Source organism: Monopterus albus, unplaced genomic scaffold, assembly GCF_001952655.1.
Source record: "Monopterus albus unplaced genomic scaffold, M_albus_1.0 scaffold28.1, whole genome shotgun sequence".
NCBI lineage: Eukaryota > Metazoa > Chordata > Actinopteri > Synbranchiformes > Synbranchidae > Monopterus > Monopterus albus.
In genome coordinates this window covers 995,330-1,011,286 of record NW_018127908.1, presented here as the reverse complement: position 1 = coordinate 1,011,286, position 15,957 = coordinate 995,330, and the positions used below count along the sequence as shown (strand labels likewise).

At 40.5% G+C, this 15,957-nt stretch overlaps 3 protein-coding genes across 5 annotated transcripts in view; 2 read left to right on the top strand and 1 right to left on the bottom strand.

Annotated features, from left to right (window-relative positions):
* The window catches only part of LOC109957691 (glyoxal reductase), a 5,502-nt gene extending 2,237 nt beyond the window's left edge, over positions 1-3,265 (bottom strand). Inside the window, exons 1-6 of one of the 2 annotated variants that reach the window (XM_020595790.1) lie at positions 3,022-3,265; positions 2,313-2,564; positions 2,055-2,150; positions 888-1,136; positions 661-762; positions 476-567 (exon numbers count right to left, since the gene is read on the bottom strand). In XM_020595790.1, coding sequence (XP_020451446.1) covers positions 476-567; positions 661-762; positions 888-1,136; positions 2,055-2,130 — 519 coding nt within the window. In that variant the 5' untranslated portion in view covers positions 2,131-2,150; positions 2,313-2,564; positions 3,022-3,265. Of the gene's footprint in view, positions 1-475; positions 568-660; positions 763-887; positions 1,137-2,054; positions 2,151-2,312; positions 2,593-3,021 lie in introns of those variants that run through there. The other variant, XM_020595789.1, reaches the window with a different exon arrangement.
* Positions 2,711-5,712, top strand: extl2 (exostosin-like glycosyltransferase 2). Of its 2 annotated transcripts, none has more exons than XM_020595787.1 (5): positions 2,711-2,818; positions 3,272-3,714; positions 3,839-3,909; positions 4,049-4,164; positions 4,323-5,712. In XM_020595787.1, exons 1-5 carry the CDS (start codon positions 2,796-2,798, stop codon positions 4,726-4,728), a joined length of 1,059 nt encoding a protein of 352 aa, XP_020451443.1. In that variant the 5' UTR covers positions 2,711-2,795; the 3' UTR covers positions 4,729-5,712. The 2 variants fall into 2 exon arrangements, with proteins under 2 accessions (XP_020451443.1, XP_020451444.1); XM_020595788.1 differs by having other exon boundaries at positions 2,718-2,800.
* A 7,390-nt stretch (positions 5,713-13,102) lies between these two features.
* On the top strand, positions 13,103-14,821 carry camk2n2a (calcium/calmodulin-dependent protein kinase II inhibitor 2a). The gene is made up of 2 exons (XM_020595611.1): positions 13,103-13,587; positions 14,233-14,821. Exons 1-2 carry the CDS (start codon positions 13,419-13,421, stop codon positions 14,301-14,303), a joined length of 240 nt encoding a protein of 79 aa, XP_020451267.1. The 5' UTR covers positions 13,103-13,418; the 3' UTR covers positions 14,304-14,821.
* Positions 14,822-15,957: the final 1,136 nt, after the last annotated feature.

Below are 15,957 nucleotides of genomic sequence, written 5' to 3'. Positions count from 1 at the left end.
ACAGGTTCATTTGTTTGACTTTGCATCACTTCTTGTCATATCAACGTGCACTGCTCTAAGCAATCAGTCTGCCACGTCTGGCTGTGACCAGTCGACAACAACACCAAACCACAAGAACACTTTTCAGTGCTGGAAATTCAACGGTATTTTCTTTCTGAAATCAGAAAAGGACTTTGTTTGGTGCCCATTCAGTAGGCGACATGTTTCAACAGTAATATATTATGTAACTGAAGTTGGGTTGAAGAACCTTTAACAAAAGTATGATGCATATAAATGTTAAGTACAGTTGTGAGGCTTACTCTGCCTGGTTTAAATTTATGTTAGGACTTTTCAGCTTTATTGCCAGGTTTAAAACATTTGTTTGACTAATCTCACAATAATTTCATCAGGGAAGAATGACCTGTGAAAAGAAATGTTTGCCCAAGAACTTCACACTACCCTCCCTTCAGTAAAAGTAAAAACAAAAAAACCCTACCTGGTTAACATGTGGTACCATATTACAGTCTTCCTCTAACTGCTCCAGGTGGTGGATCTTAAAGTTGCTCACTCCAATAGCGCGGCACACCCCTATAGTTCAAAACAATGACACTTGCTCTAGTGCCTTTTCTATTTCTAGTGACTTTCTATTTGTTCTGTGTCTTGTTCTTCTTTGCTCTGTACCTTCTTTATAAAGTTCTTCCAAAGCTCTCCAGGTCTCAGCTCTCACCTCCCTGTTGGAGGAACCAAGTTTCATAGAACCCGGCCAGTGCATCAGGTACAGATCTGAAAGCAGGCACACGTGATTTTGTAAGAGAAACAAAGACAAAAAAGGAAGATGACACTGCACTGACACAATGGTAGTTTGTTATGTTTCTGTATTACAATTCTTTATCAATAACAGCACATACCAAAATATTCCACCCCCATCAGTGCGCAGGAGTGAAGGCAGGCCTTCTTTGCTGCTTGGTATCCATAATCCATTGGCCACAGTTTATTGGTGAGCCACAGATCACTTCGTGGCAGCCCACTTTCTCTGATAGATTTGTTCAGTTTCTCTTCACAGTCATACTGCTGTGCTGTGTCAATGTGGCGCACACCACACTCAGTGAGTGCATACACAATGGCATCATGAGAGTACCCGCCATAACTTGATGTGCCTGCCAGGGAGAGGAAAGAACAAACAAAAACTGTCAGACTTAAAACTTTCAGAGCTGATTTCAACTCCCAAAGAGTAATTTTAACACTTCGGTATAAATTGTTGTTTGCTGTTGGGAGTTATTTGACAGAGTTGATCATATCAGTTGTTAGCTTAACTTGGAGATGTAATCACACTCCTCCTACAAATGTAAAGTCTTTGGTTGAACAAGTTGGACCATTAACCAAGTGTCAGGCAGTTTAAGTGTGAAAAGATATCAAACCTACTGCAATTTATAAGTGATGCTGTGACTACAAAACCTTGCTTGATGCCAAGACTGCAACCGCGTTAACCCCAGTGGCTCATGCGAGTCTCTAACGAGTGAACTCTGGACACTGATGGTTATCCATTGTGGAGATTAGGCTTTACATTCTAAGAATTTTTATCTAACACCAACAGTGTTTAACAAAACAACTCTTTCAAATGTGTTAAGCATTTACATGGTGATTTCCATACAAGCACTGGGTAAGTTTTAATTTTTAACTCTAAGCATGTTAAATGTGCAATTTCAAATTTGCTGTGTAACGTGTTTGAAAAAATAAAAATCAAAGTTTGCATTCAAGAAAAATTTTTTAGTTTGTGTGTGTGTGAATTGTTGAGTTACCACTGGACACTAAGAATGACACATTCATTTGACAGACACTTCTGTCCAGAGCACAGATGTATGATGGTTTGCTTCTTTACTTATAGCCTGCTGTATGCTTTAATGTTATTACTTCAATTATAAGCATTTAAATAAACTCTGGTTCATACTGCATCATATTATTTGTATAGTATATCGCATTTCTGAGTCTGCATTTGAGAGTTATATAACATGCAATGTGTCTGCATTTTTGTGTGTAGTATTTTGCATGTGTTGTAACTGGAAAAGTAAACGCACCTAATCCAAGTATAGGAATCGACAGACCATTGGAAAGTCGGACTGTAGCACACCTCATCCCTTGTGCTACTGACATGTTCCTCAGTGCAGAACAACCTGAATCACAAAGAAAAGTTATTGTTAGTTCTGCTGACTTCTTGCTCTGCTCTAGATCCATATCTATTAGGAATCTGCAGTACAATCACCCAAATCTTGCCAAAGTAATTGTTAACAGTACATGAAATCAGCTGAAGCAATGCACCACTACACAACACGTACCCGAGATTTGCAGTGTATGACTTCAGTGTTTATGCAGTCAGTGACTGACTTTGACTACTTGTAGATGACTTCTCTTCTCCTAATCCAACGACGTCGGCATAGCATTTCTGGATGAGGAGGAGATGTGCCTCCAAAAGAAACTCGGATAACGTGACTCCAAGCCAATGGCCAATCCGTTTGTTTAGCCCTAGAACGATGACGTCGATTTCCAAAGCGTACGAAAAATAGATGAAGGAAAGATAATGTATAGCTCTGCAATGAAAAACCATATTCACAGGGACGTTTTACGCATTTTGTCAATTTGACGACTTTCTTACAGCAGTAAAATGTTGAGCCGTTGCCTCCATTCACACACACACACACAATATATACACGTGTGTGTGTGAATGGATATTTTCACAGCTCTTCGCTTTCAGACTCTTTGGCTAGTAGTCGGCAAACATGGCGACCATGTAGAGCGAATTGTTTGCAGTTCCAGCCAAAATGAGGTCAGTTTCTTTAGTTCGGTAAGTGTATTTAATGAGTCGAAGTTGTTAAACGTGTAATAATGGTGTCAAATTGCAGCAAGGCAGTTTTCGCGTAAGCTAAGATTTCCTTGCAGTACAATTTCAGTATGTGCAGCGGTGCAACGTTAGCCGGGGAGTAGGGACTCTTTAAGGAAAAGTATTGTGGGACTCACGTTGCTAAGAAAATATAAACTTACACCTACATTTTTGGCCTTTTGTCCAGATATGATGAGCACGGTTTCTGTGCACTAGTGACGGCTAATGACACCGAGTTAGTATGTGACAGGCCCTATGTATTCTGAAGGAATCCAGTGAAAGTGTTCCCACTTGACTGTAAAGCCAGGCCTTTTAATCTCACAGCACGCATTTAGCATAGGCTATTTAACTGAGAGGGAAAATGAGCCCGAAGGACATTAACATTTGGTGAGCTGCCTATCTTTGTTCCCAATGCAGGGTCCGTAGTTGGTGCTTGGAGCTGCGGCGAACCTATTTGTTTTGGCCAGTCCTGCTTTTCCTCTTGTTCGGTGCAGCCTTGACAGCTCTGCTGCCCCCTACGGAGGACCAAGGCGGTGTCCTGGGAGCTCTACGCCGGGCTACATCACAAAAGGAGAAGCCTGCACAGAGCCACCATGATGACAGCACAGAGAGGGAGCACAGGTTCACCATCATTATCCAGACTTACAACCGCACAGACCTTCTGCTCAAACTACTGAATCATTATCAGGCAGCGCCTCATCTCAAACGGATTATCATAGTCTGGAACAATGTTGGGGAGCAGACACCTCTGAAGTTATGGAACTCCTTGGGGCCTCATCCAGTTCCTGTGGTCTTCAAGGAGCAGACCAGCAATCGGATGCGCAACAGACTACAACTACTCCCTGAGATAGACACTGATGGTCAGTATATCTGTCAGCTGCAGATGATTTGATTTTGAGTTATTCAAACTGTTTATATACTGTAGATCCACGGTTGATCTGTTTTCAGCATTTTTCAGTTTACTTTTTTTCTTCTGATCTTTAGCTGTACTGATGTTGGATGATGACACCCTGGTCAGCGTTCCTGACATCAGTTTTGCTTTCTCTGTTTGGAAGGTAATAAGCCTTAGTACCTGTACCTAAATTACACTTTGGTTTAACTTGATTGTGAATTGATTTATGTTAATAAAGCTGCATCAGCAATATGTGGTACATCAAACGTTACCATATACTTATTTAATCTGTGGTTCCACAGCAATTTCCAGACCAGATTGTTGGGTTTGTGCCCCGGAAACACGTCTCCACACCAGGAGGAGTGTACAGTTATGGCAGCTTTGAACTGCAAGATCCAGAAACAGCCGGCGGTGACAAGTCAGTCGTGCATTTTATTTTTCATAATCTTGTAAAGCTCCTTCTACACTGTATTATATGCTGCACTTCCATGTTTTGTCAGCCAAGTTTCTTATTTGGTCTCATTTTGTTGTGAAAGGCCATTTTCTGTACTTGTAACCTTAATCCACTCACTGCAGATACTCCATGGTATTGATTGGTGCTGCCTTTTTCCACCGCCGCTACCTGCAGCTCTTCCAGGACCAACCTCAGGCAGTACATGCGCTGGTGGATGAAACACAGAATTGTGATGACATTGCTATGAACTTTGCTGTAGCGCTGTATTTGAAGAAACACTTTAAGTCGATAGGCAGCATTAACAAACCCTCTGGCGTCTTCATCAAACCTGTGGACCTCCGCAACCTAGAAAACGATGCCAGCAGTGGGTACCACGGCATGTGGCATCGTCCTGAACACCTTCTTCAGAGGTCCTACTGTCTGAACAAGCTGGTGCAGATTTATGGCATCATGCCACTCTCCTTCTCAAATCTAATGGTCTCCCAGTTTGGCTTCCCCAGCTATGCTAACCACAAGAGTAGAGGCTGAGGAAATGGCACAGTGCTCACTATGGACTGAATGAAGACTGAGTTTGGTTAAGAACACGTTGCCTGTTGTGTGATCTGTAGCTGTAAACCATGGGTTACCAAATTTACATTTTCAAGCTGTGATTAAGAATATTCAGCTGGTGTGGTTGTTTTTCAAACCTTTGGCATTTTTTTTTTTTTTTTTGCATTTCATGATAATGAGCAGTTTCACACTGGAATCAGCACAGTAGTGATGGACTTTCCTCCTCTGGACAAGAGCAAGGATTGTTAAAGAATTTTCTACTCATGGACCAATCAGATGAAACCTCTGTATCTAATAAGTTAATCTGTATTGTTGCCAAAGCTGCCTTCCCTTCAGCCTATACAACTCTCTCAGTGGATTGTAGCATAGTTACTCTATAGCCAGCAGTTTATTGTTCTTGGATCCGATCTGCCTTGTTTGCAACTGTGATGTATAGAACTAATGCTTTTGCTTTTACATGTACATTTTTCTGTTGTGCTTTTATACAGTCCCTACAACTTTAAAAGAAGGGTTAGAAGATAGTGGTTTGCTTTAGCAACTTTTGGCCCCCAAAACTCCCCAGCAAAGTGCGAGTCTGTGAATGAATTAGAATTACTGAAAGTATTTTGTACATTTAAATCAAATCTATGCATGTGTAGACAATCATTTTTTTAAATGTCAAACTTATAGGAATAGACTATCATATTATCCCTTTAAATAAAGCCATGCACACTTTTCTCTGAACAGTATTTGTAAATGAATTCACAATTATATAAATGAATAAGAGATTCTTTAAGACTGAAAGCAAGTGGTATGCCAAATCCAGGAGTCGGTGGTGTCCCTCTGACCAACAGTGATGCATTTTAATTTTGTCAATTAGTATGGTTCCTTCACAGCTTTTAGTTTTAGTCTGTTGTCCTTTTCTTTGAGGTTACTCTGAATGGCCCAAATGACTGATAGAGAGAATAAATACTTTGCAAAATTGAAATCAGTCATTATTTGCATCCCAATAACAGTTACTGCAACAGTGGGCAGTGCCAAGATCCATTGCTGTTGGGTACAGTATTATGTGATTACAAAGTGGTGGTGTTAGGAAATTTGGACCTGCATGTCCCAGACCTCATTATGACATGCATTTATCTTCCTCACATTGGTTTAAACATCAAAATAAAAGAAAATTACAAAATGAAAGGAGCTACCCCTACTATGAACATTAGCGAGTTAACAAGTGTCAGCCTGGGAACATTGGGAGGGGGTGGAGGCTCTGGTGTGCCAGCTTCAGAGCGTGGCGCGTTTGTTTCTTGGCTGGCTTGGCCTTTCTTTGTATCCAGCAGTTCGGCTTCCCAGCGGAAAACACTCCTCTGCTGGTTGTTGGTTGTAAAGGTTGAATTTGTATGTAAAGAGCAGAATTTTTACAATGCCTACATGAATAAGCTAACACATTGTCCAAATAAGAGAAGCTTATTCAGAGGAACGCCTCTGAATATAATGTAGTCCAGTACAACACCACCTTTAACTATGACCTCAATAATGAACATATCAAATTTGACAATCTCACCAAAAACTGAAACATTTTGAGCTTCATAAACATTAAGGCAGAAGTGTTGGATTGAAATGCATACAGACCTACAGTTGTCATAATGTTAGGCCTGATCGGTGTATATCAGTGTTGAATTTAGTTTTTCCCCACAGCCTGCCTTGAAGCCAAGATGAGCTTGATACAACTGGGAAGACTTATTCCTGTCAACCCTCATGAGGACATTGTTAAGCAACTTCAATATTCATGTGCTTAATGACTCTAGAATTAAAATAGACATTTCAGAGGGTCTGTTTTCCAGTAGAACAGGAGGTATTACAGGAGTAGAATAAGACAAGTGTCACAAATATATATGTGATTTTTAAAAAAAATTCACAATGAAAATGAAGCTTCTTCATTTGAAGAGCACACCTGTCTGTGTTTAGTATTTTCTACACAATATGTAACCGTTATAGGCACTGAGCCGGTGAATTAACTTCACGTGTGGTCTCTCTCCGCTGCTAACCTAAAAAAAACAAGACTCCATTACTTGAGCTGAGCCTTCGAAGCAAACAGACTGAGTTGACAGAGACTTGGTTTGACAGTGTTGCATTCAGTACTAAAGATTCTGTAGCATTACTAAACAATGATACTGGGAGCAAATGAAAACAGTTGATGTAAGCACTGTAACATGCACACTGGTGGGAGTTGATAAAGGATCACAGAGTATAGTAGCTAACCTAACTCAAAATAGGTAAAACAACCGCAAAATAATGTGATTGGTTCTTGTGGCACATCATGAAAACCACAGTCTTGCAACAATGCAGCATGGTTTCAATTCCCAATAGAGCTACATGTTATTTAGCTCATCAATTAAACACTTGAAATGAGATCACATTTACCATCTAAGGATTAGGTATCTCGTTTCACTGGCACTCCAGCCATGTACCTCAGTGCCTCTCTCCATTTATCCATCGATGTTTTAATGGGTGGCACATTCTCATCACAACAACCACAGTGTCCTGCATCAATGATGCATTTTCCTGTAACGCATTTACAATCCAAAAGAATGTGGTCAAATGTGTCCCAGACCACCTCGGCAAGTGGTTTCACCAATGGGATCACAATCCATCTTGGTGGTCGTTTACACTTGTAGTACTGTCCACTTGTGATCCTATTGCCCAGGACGCGTTTTAAAACCCAGTCTAAACAGGGTCTTAGAATTCTGACTTTTTAAAAATTGCCATGAGATTAAAGTCAGAATTCTGAGAAAAACATCAGAACTCAAATGTTTCAGTGGTACTAAAGCTCTACCGTACGATAGGGATAAGTGACTGACATGGTCTGACTGCAGTAAAACCTAAGGAGAAGTTAGTTTAGGTTTCAGTTTTCAGCTGTTATGCTTGTTAGAGAAGATTTCAAATAAAATACATTTATCACAGGGTTTTTTCTTTTTTATAGGCAAACCTAAATTCAGCACCATATAAATCATTATAAATCTTTTTATTCACACTGGATGTTTTGTGATTTTCAGATAACCCTGTTTGTCCCAAAAAAGGACATGTGCAATACATCTACATCAGAAGAACAGAGGCAGGTGAATGCAAGTCGCACCAAAAGACAGGTAATATTTGATCCGAGATTTAGTGTTCTGCCTGCCTCTCTGAAGGATCCTTATACATTTGAATAACAGCTGTTATATCAAATGGCTGCTGCTTCTTTTAAACACTAGGAAAGTAGTTCATGTCTGAATAGATCCACGTGTTTCACAGGACTCAAGATGGTGTGAATTCATGTTTTTAACAAATGCTTATTGACAGCACCTGGTATCTGAAAAGACATGGGTGTAATGAGTCATCAGACATACTATTTCTGTCATCTCTAACAAGCAGTGAGAAGCAGAGAATTGCATTTAAATGAAAAGCCACCTCTAGACTTTTTTTAAAGCAGCAGCACAGAAAGTGAAACACTAGCAGGCACGTGTGGGTGGGTTTAGGTAGATGAAGGAGGGTGGTGCAAGGTGAAGAGTCAGGTGGCAGGCCTGAGTGGAGGTAAAAATGGAGCAGGTACAGGATCGCATAAATCAGTCTTGGTGGTCAGAAGGGTTCACTTTGACAAATTTTTCACGCAGACCTCTGAGGACATGGCAGAAAAAACAGTGGTGCTTGATTTGTTTGCTCCAGTTTAACTAATTGAGAGGATAAGATGCTACAATCACCAGATGCTACCATTTACAACAAATCAATAATAGAAATATTTGCAGGTGGGCCTTTGGAGCGTGAATGGAGCGGTCTGAAAATGACACTAAAATCTAAATTGTCGTAATGTATGTAGAGTTCACATTGGGATAAACCTAAAACGTATATAAGTAGTGATCTTCACAGCGTTCACTGTTGCTTTGGAATCAAATAGTAGCTTAAGAACGTCCTGGTGCAGTCTGAGCTGCTACTTCCACCACTAGGTGTCCATCTTTCTTCACTTGACACAGTGAAACACACGCTGTACTGGCTTGACGCTGACTCCAGTGGTTGGTGTTCAAGTCACATGCAGTTAAATGACACAGGCAGATCCAGTCTAATCCATTCTGATAGCTGACAAACAATTTATATCATATGATTAGTCTATATTTTACTGCTGATCTTTAATATTGAACATGTAATGTATTTTTTTTTTTTACCACTGGTATTTTTTTGAACTTATCTATATATGTTTTGTATTTATTTAGCACTGTTATGGGAGTTGCCACATTTTTTGTTGTGTAAGCAATGACAATAAAGATTGACTGACTGACTATATGTTAAACTAAGATGATGAACATGAGCATGTTATACAAATGTTTATACACAATGATTATGTAGTCTGATAGAACAGTACCATAATTTTTTTGATAATAATTTTTGTGGGATGCGAATTTAAAATTTCTCTCCAAACCTAATATGATTTTAAAATGTAAATAGCATAGCTCCAGTTTTGCTGAGAAAGTTTAGATAAATCTTTGAAATCCTTCACAATATGACCTTACAGTGCTTGTGTTCGTGATAGGGTGGGTTGTGGGGTAAAGGTAGAGAAGCACGGTCTCAGGAGAGACAGCCATCACGGCGTGCTCCGGTCCCTGATGCCGGTTACCAGTGTCACCCATCTGTTTTGGACATGCAGTGAAACGTGAGATATGTGACCCACTTTCTAACAGCAGTGTGACTGCTGTGCTCCTCTTTTCATCAACAAACCTCCCTCCCTGAGGACAGAGAGACAGGGAAGCTGAAATACACACTGTCAAATGTAAAGATGTTCTGTTTAGCTTTTCAGTTTGATTCAATTGTTTTTACAGAGCTCACTCACCCAATCCAGTGTTCTGAATACAAAAATACTGTTTTTCCAGCAGAAGATTGGAAGATCATCCACATTTTAGCAAGTGAGGGCATGTTTCTGACTTCCATTCACCTTCTTTGCACTCATTAGCAACCAAAACATAAAGGGACACACAAACCAAATTGCACGTGTCCACCTCTGACATTTCTGCTGCCATCCCAGTTCAGTGTAAACAGATGCAATTTTGATTGTGGTGTCCACGGCACTCTGAAAAATCTCATTTAAAATAATTGAACAGCAAAATGTCTTTCCATGGTCACTTTGTATCCACAGAACAAGGTGTCCGCTGTTTTCACTGGGACCATTTCCTCTCTTCAAAGTGTTCTGACAGTGAGGTCTGTGGTTTATCAAGAGCAGCTGGAACATTGCGTCTCCGTGGAATTACTGCTGTTGAATTTCAGGAAATGTCAGAGATGGGGATCTGAAAACATGGACAAAACCCTCCCCAGACTATGTGCATTACTAAATACCACTAGAGCAGTGGTCCCCAAACTGGGGGTCAGGATGCCACCAAGGTCAGAGGATAAATCTAAGGTTTCGCAAGATGATGAACAAAACAGGAATGTGGAACAATCTGTAGAGTGATGCTTATTTTTAGACTTTTTCTAATATTTCTTATGAATTAGTTGGCTTTTAAAGGCCTCAAAGCATTTAAACCTGCACCAGTCGATTTCTGGCCACTAGAGGGCAGTGTTATTAAGTAGTTATGTGAACTTTTTATCATAGTTACACATCCAGCAAATATGGAGCAACATCAGCATTTATTTGGAGTCATGATTCTGGCCACCTGATGAATTTAAGTCCAATGTTATTATTATTATTAATATTATTTTTGTCTCCACCAACACCTAAGGAAATATTTGGCTTGTTAGCTGCTGAATGCTCGACAATATTGACCTGTCACTAACTTTGTATGTTATATCGCAAGTAAAAAAAACTGCATTCAACATTTTACTTAAGTAAAATTACAGACATTCACTTCATGTGAACGAGGTGAAACGTACAGCTGCCTTTGTGTAGCTGTGGACTAGAGCTTTGAGAGTTATTGTGGTATCTCAGCTGTATGGTCAATGATCTAAGCCAATGTTCTCACAATCTACTGGAGAATGTTTACGCAGGAAAGCAAACGGCATTAATCTTCAGCATGAGGAGAGCATGACACGCCCAGTATTTTCAATAGGTTCCTGTTTATAGATGGTTGTGTTCCTCTCCTCTTACTGCTTCTCTTCTCAGTTACTTTTTCATTTTCCTGAAATATATACCTCTCTCTCTCTCTCTTTCGCACACACACACTTGTAGTCACCAATTTACAGGGTCCATACATATTCTTACATTCATTTCCAGGAGACTTACCCTAACCTTAGTCAGAACTGCTACTTGCCTAACCATAACCCTTGCTCTAACCTTACACCTGTCATTTTTGTAAAAGTCAACCAATTAGTTGTGGGGCCCAGCCTCCGGTCCCTGCAAAGCAGTGTGCTCCAAGGGTTCCATCCCCACAAGTATATATAAACAAAGCCACACACACACGAATCTGAAGATCTGATAATCAGGGAATTGATCTTGGCTTTTAGCTGTAGGCTTTCTATTGGTGGGTTTTCCACAGCTAGTGTTCCTCAAGGAAGAACACAGTGGGTGTATAGACTCTGTGTATGTGTGTGTGTGTGTGTGTGTGTGTGTGTGTGTGTGTAAGTTCAGCAGAGCTTGGTCTGCTCAAGGGGAGAGATGGGGAGGGGGTGAGTGACTCAGCACGGTGATTCATTTGTAATTGGTGGCTGTGCTTCAAGAGCACACACACACACACATCTCTTAAGGGTGGGTGCCCTTGTTGGAGATGATGGGACTGATTGAGTGAGCCGGATCATTAAGAACTGCTGTCTGCTAAAGAGGAGGAGAAAGAAGGGGACAAAGAAGGAGAAACTGCAGCATGTGGGCAGAGGAAGATCAATTGAGCTAAACGGAGATGGACCAAATGAGGAGTCACTGCACTTAAGGATGCTGGAGACTGCAATTTATTAGGCCAGAGGAGCTTTGTGATATAAAAAGGGAAGATTTATCTTCTCCAATGACTTATGCAGACCTAAATACTGAGTGTGGATCTCTGAGAACATTATAATTTGATAAAGATGATTTGATGCTTTCAGTTGTCTAAGTGGCGCTGCAGAAAGACTTTTTAGGTTGAATCCGTCTCCACAGATGTTAGCTATATGTTTTCTTAGTAAATTGGTGGTTAACAGAAATAGTCTCGGGGGTTATATAGTCCACATTTCTGCAGGAAGCCAGTCAGCAGGCAGGAGCTCACTTTGCTCTGACTATGTAGCCACCCCACCTCTTTTCCCTGCAGGAAATCCAAGAGCCTTTCCAACAACACTGAGCTCAAGACTGTCAGCTGGTCATTGTCACCAGTGAGTTATGCAGACTGGCAGCTAAGACAGAGGAGCATTGCTTCAGCTGAAAAGTTATTACAGTACATGACACGAATTGTGCATGATAAGTGTAGTGCCCCTTTAATTTCCTCCATGAGATCAGTAGTTTATCTTATTTTGCAAACATTTCACCTTATCTTACTTCATCTTTAGTTCTCTATAATTTAGACAGTAACAGCTGTTTTTGTCCCAGACCCTTTCAGTTACAGCCTACACATGCCAGCATACTGTACTATCAGTCGTGGAAGAAGTACTCCGATTGTTTCCTCAAGTAAAAGCAGTAATACTATGACATTAAAGTACTCTTTTACAAGTAGAAATCCCACATTCATAATTGTATTTAAGTAGGCTACAGAAGCATCACAAGTACTCATTATGCAGAATGACTCCTTTTGAATTATTTGATTGTATTCAGTATGTTATATTATATAGGATTCAACTGGTGAAGTAGCATGTAAACATTTTACTCTTGTAATCAGTTATACTTTATATATCATCTATAACGCCAGGCTGCATTATATGATAAAAAGAAATGTAGTAAATTAGAAGTATAAAGTAACATCACCTACTCAAGTAGTACAAGTAGCCTACTTCAATATTTTACTTAAGAAGGCTACAGTAGTTGAGACCATTACCACTAGTACTTTGCAAAGAAAAGAGTATATTTATGACTTAATACTCTAAGTAGTACAGAAAAACCAGTAACATTGTGATGTTTCAGTCAAATCTCAATAATCCTATAATAGGTTATAGGCTATTATGGAAGGATTTCTAGGAGTGTTATGAGAAAAGTGAAGGTACAGGCCTATTTCACCAGTGAGGTTTTATATAATAATGAATTCTACCCAGAAATCCTTAAAACAAAGTCTCTAAGCCTCAAAGCTGCTTCAGTATTGAGCAATTTCATCTCTCATCTGTTGATGTCACTCTTGCTCCTCTGCCACTCGAGTCTCCTACCACACACACACACACACACACACACACACACACACACACACACACACACGCACACATACTCGCGCTTCAACCCCGGATGGATGACTTCACCGTTCTGCCTGGGTTTCCTTTATGATCCCGGGATCTCCCACTTCCCTCACCAGACATCAGCCAGCAACAGAGGCGAACACAGCTCCCTCTCTGACTCTCGCACTGTCTCTGCCTGCAGCCGCAACTCATCCAGAGACTCCAGAGAGACCGCAGCAGCATCTCAAACACCGGTCCCTTACAGAATTACACTCACAAAGGAACTGGCAGGACAACGGGCAGTGCAACTTGCACAAAAGGGGATCTACAGCTGTTTTGAGCATATAGCCAGGGGAGGAAGACATTTATCTACGTTTTTAACCCCACACTCTTGTGCCCTTCTGCGTCGTGCCACAATGTCCGAGGTGCTGCCATACAACGAGGGGAAAATGAGCGGCTATGGGGCAGACAGCGAGGTCAGTCAGATGTCCTTTAGCTGCGGACTACAGGACACAAGCGCCTTTTTTGCTGCGTCGCAGGCGAAAAGACCCCCAAAGCTGGGACAGATCGGCAGAGCCAAGCGAGGTAAAGGACGCCGAATAACACTCAGGGATGTTTATGGGATACAAAATGAACACAAACTAGGAAAATGAAGGCACGCAGTGTATTTGGGGACTTACAGTGAGTAAATTGTGGTCCTCCGTAGTGACTTCACTGATTTTAATAGTAAAGCTAAATCATGTATTCTACTTCAGTTTATGGTATTGTCTTGAATTCTAAATATTCAATACAAATGTGATAATGCACCACAGGATAAATAGACGTGTCTATTACAAGGTCAGTGGTTGTCGACAACATTCAGATTGTTTACATACATGCACCAGAAATGGTGCAACATGGGGTGTGATCACCCCATGTTGCACCCATCAAATTCCAAGGTTACATAGAAAGGATGAACGCCTGGCTTGTTACCATTAACGGGAATGAGTTGCTGTCACAATGTATGCGTATGAGGTTGCGGGTTTATTTATGCACCTGCAACCGCACTACAGTCACAGCTTGTCCCACTTGGTTAGTCAGTGTGCTATAGGCCTCCTTTATAAGACACTGACATTATAGTGAAAGAAATCGAGAGCTATACCAAATGCATCCCTATAAGAATATTATAGGCATCTCATCATGTGTCCCAGCAGTCCCATTGAACAGCTTGTTTCCCTTTTGTCTCCACAGTGGTCATCGAGGACGACCGAATAGACGAGGTCCTCAAGGGGATGACAGACAAGTCTTCGCCCGGCGTTTAAACGCGAAGGATGCCTTGCAGACTTTTTCATTTTGATCACCGATTTGAAGAAGCACTTGTCGGCTGTGCATGTTCGAGGACTGCAGGAGAAAACGACGGCACGAAGCGAGGATGGGATGACGAAAGGAAACCAAAAAGGGGGCAAAAGAAGGGGAAACTGAGAAAGGAAGAGAAACGAGGAAGAGAGGAAACAAGAGAGAAGGAGAAGGAGAGATAGACTCTGGAAAAAACCAAGATTTATCAAGGGATTGCTGGCAATTCTCCAAACGAATCCCGATTTTAACTACTGCTGTGCAGCACGATGTTGAGATGGCGGACAATGCTCTGTATCTCAACCTCTGCTGACTTTAGTGATGGATGAACTTGTCATTACTTCAAAACCATCTCCTTTTCCTTTCCAAAAGCGCTGTAAGCAACAAAATACTGCAACTGGAGGCTGAGGCTAAATCCCAGCCCTGTTTCAGTGAGTTGTACAGTAGGTAGGTAGGTATGTAGGTATCCCCCCCCCCCGGGCCCATTGCTTTAAAGGGCAACCCTTTTGTTTTAAAAAAGCAAACAGACCAACCAAACTCTCCAGTCTACTAAATACAAGAGACCCATTGTATGTAAACACGTATATACCGAGGATGGTGCAATGTTGATATTTTCTGTAGTAGAAGCCCGTTTGTTTTTGACCCTTAAAAAACAATAGGCCACAGATTAAAGCCGAACTACATTCTTCTCCTTGTTTACCCATCAGTTGGTTAAAGGTGCAGCCTGGCCCCTTCATGTAGCCGATTTTCACCTGCACATATCCTTTTCCCCCCTTCCATATTCTTCCTGGGTTTTTTTAATTTAGTGGGGTTTTTTTCTATTTGTTTTGCATTTTCCAATTCAGATATCTACAGAGGCCAGCAGAGATGTGGGGATTATAACAAATGTTTAAAATAACTGTCATAAAATTGATGGGAAAAATGTGGTTTCTATAATTTGGTTACTTTCATTTTGAAATTATTTGTGTTTTGTCTTCTATAAATTAAAAGTTTTTCTCCATCTATTTGCATGAACTTTCACTCCGGTGCCAACATAGGTGCCACCACTCTTTACCCTGGCACGCTTCTTTTTAACAAAAGTCATATTTGTATTTTTATATCTAAATATTTGTTATTTAAATGATATGCTAGTCTATCGTCTTACAATTCAACAACAAAAATATTTCTACTTCAGAGAGGATATACAGAATGAGACTTGGTTTCATAGCGGTGAATCTAGTTTTCACGGATTCGTCTCATTCTAAATCAGAGATCAGACATTTTTTAAAGACTAACTGAATGTGTCTGGGGTTTTTGCACACACATCAATGTTACACTATTATTAAGAAATCGTATACTGTGACTTGAGCTTCGTTGATGAATTTGTTAGAAAATGGCAGTTTTAGAGTCTATTGCACTGTTTACGAGTATCCTCAGATAACACGTTGTTATTTGACTGATTTTGGACATTGCAGTTTTCATTTTTTTATTTGGTTTATTTTGTACCATTACTTTAAAGAAACTGGATATGGTTTGTTGTGCATGAAACCTTAATATTTTCAATAATGAAACTGAATTATGAAGCAAAAAAAAAGCAACAAAAATGTCATGACATTCTAAGAATGAGTCATTGTATATTATGAT

Bases quoted from the DNA above. Each gene is read 5' to 3' on its own strand.
- camk2n2a (XM_020595611.1), top strand. From the start codon at position 13,419: ATGTCCGAGGTGCTGCCATACAACGAGGGGAAAATGAGCGGCTATGGG. The intron at 13,588-14,232 runs GTAAAGGACGCC...TTGTCTCCACAG, and splicing joins GATCGGCAGAGCCAAGCGAG to TGGTCATCGAGGACGACCGA.
- extl2 (XM_020595787.1), top strand. From the start codon at position 2,796: ATGAGGTCAGTTTCTTTAGTTCG. The intron at 3,715-3,838 runs GTCAGTATATCT...TCTGATCTTTAG, and splicing joins CCCTGAGATAGACACTGATG to CTGTACTGATGTTGGATGAT. The intron at 3,910-4,048 runs GTAATAAGCCTT...GTGGTTCCACAG, and splicing joins TTGCTTTCTCTGTTTGGAAG to CAATTTCCAGACCAGATTGT.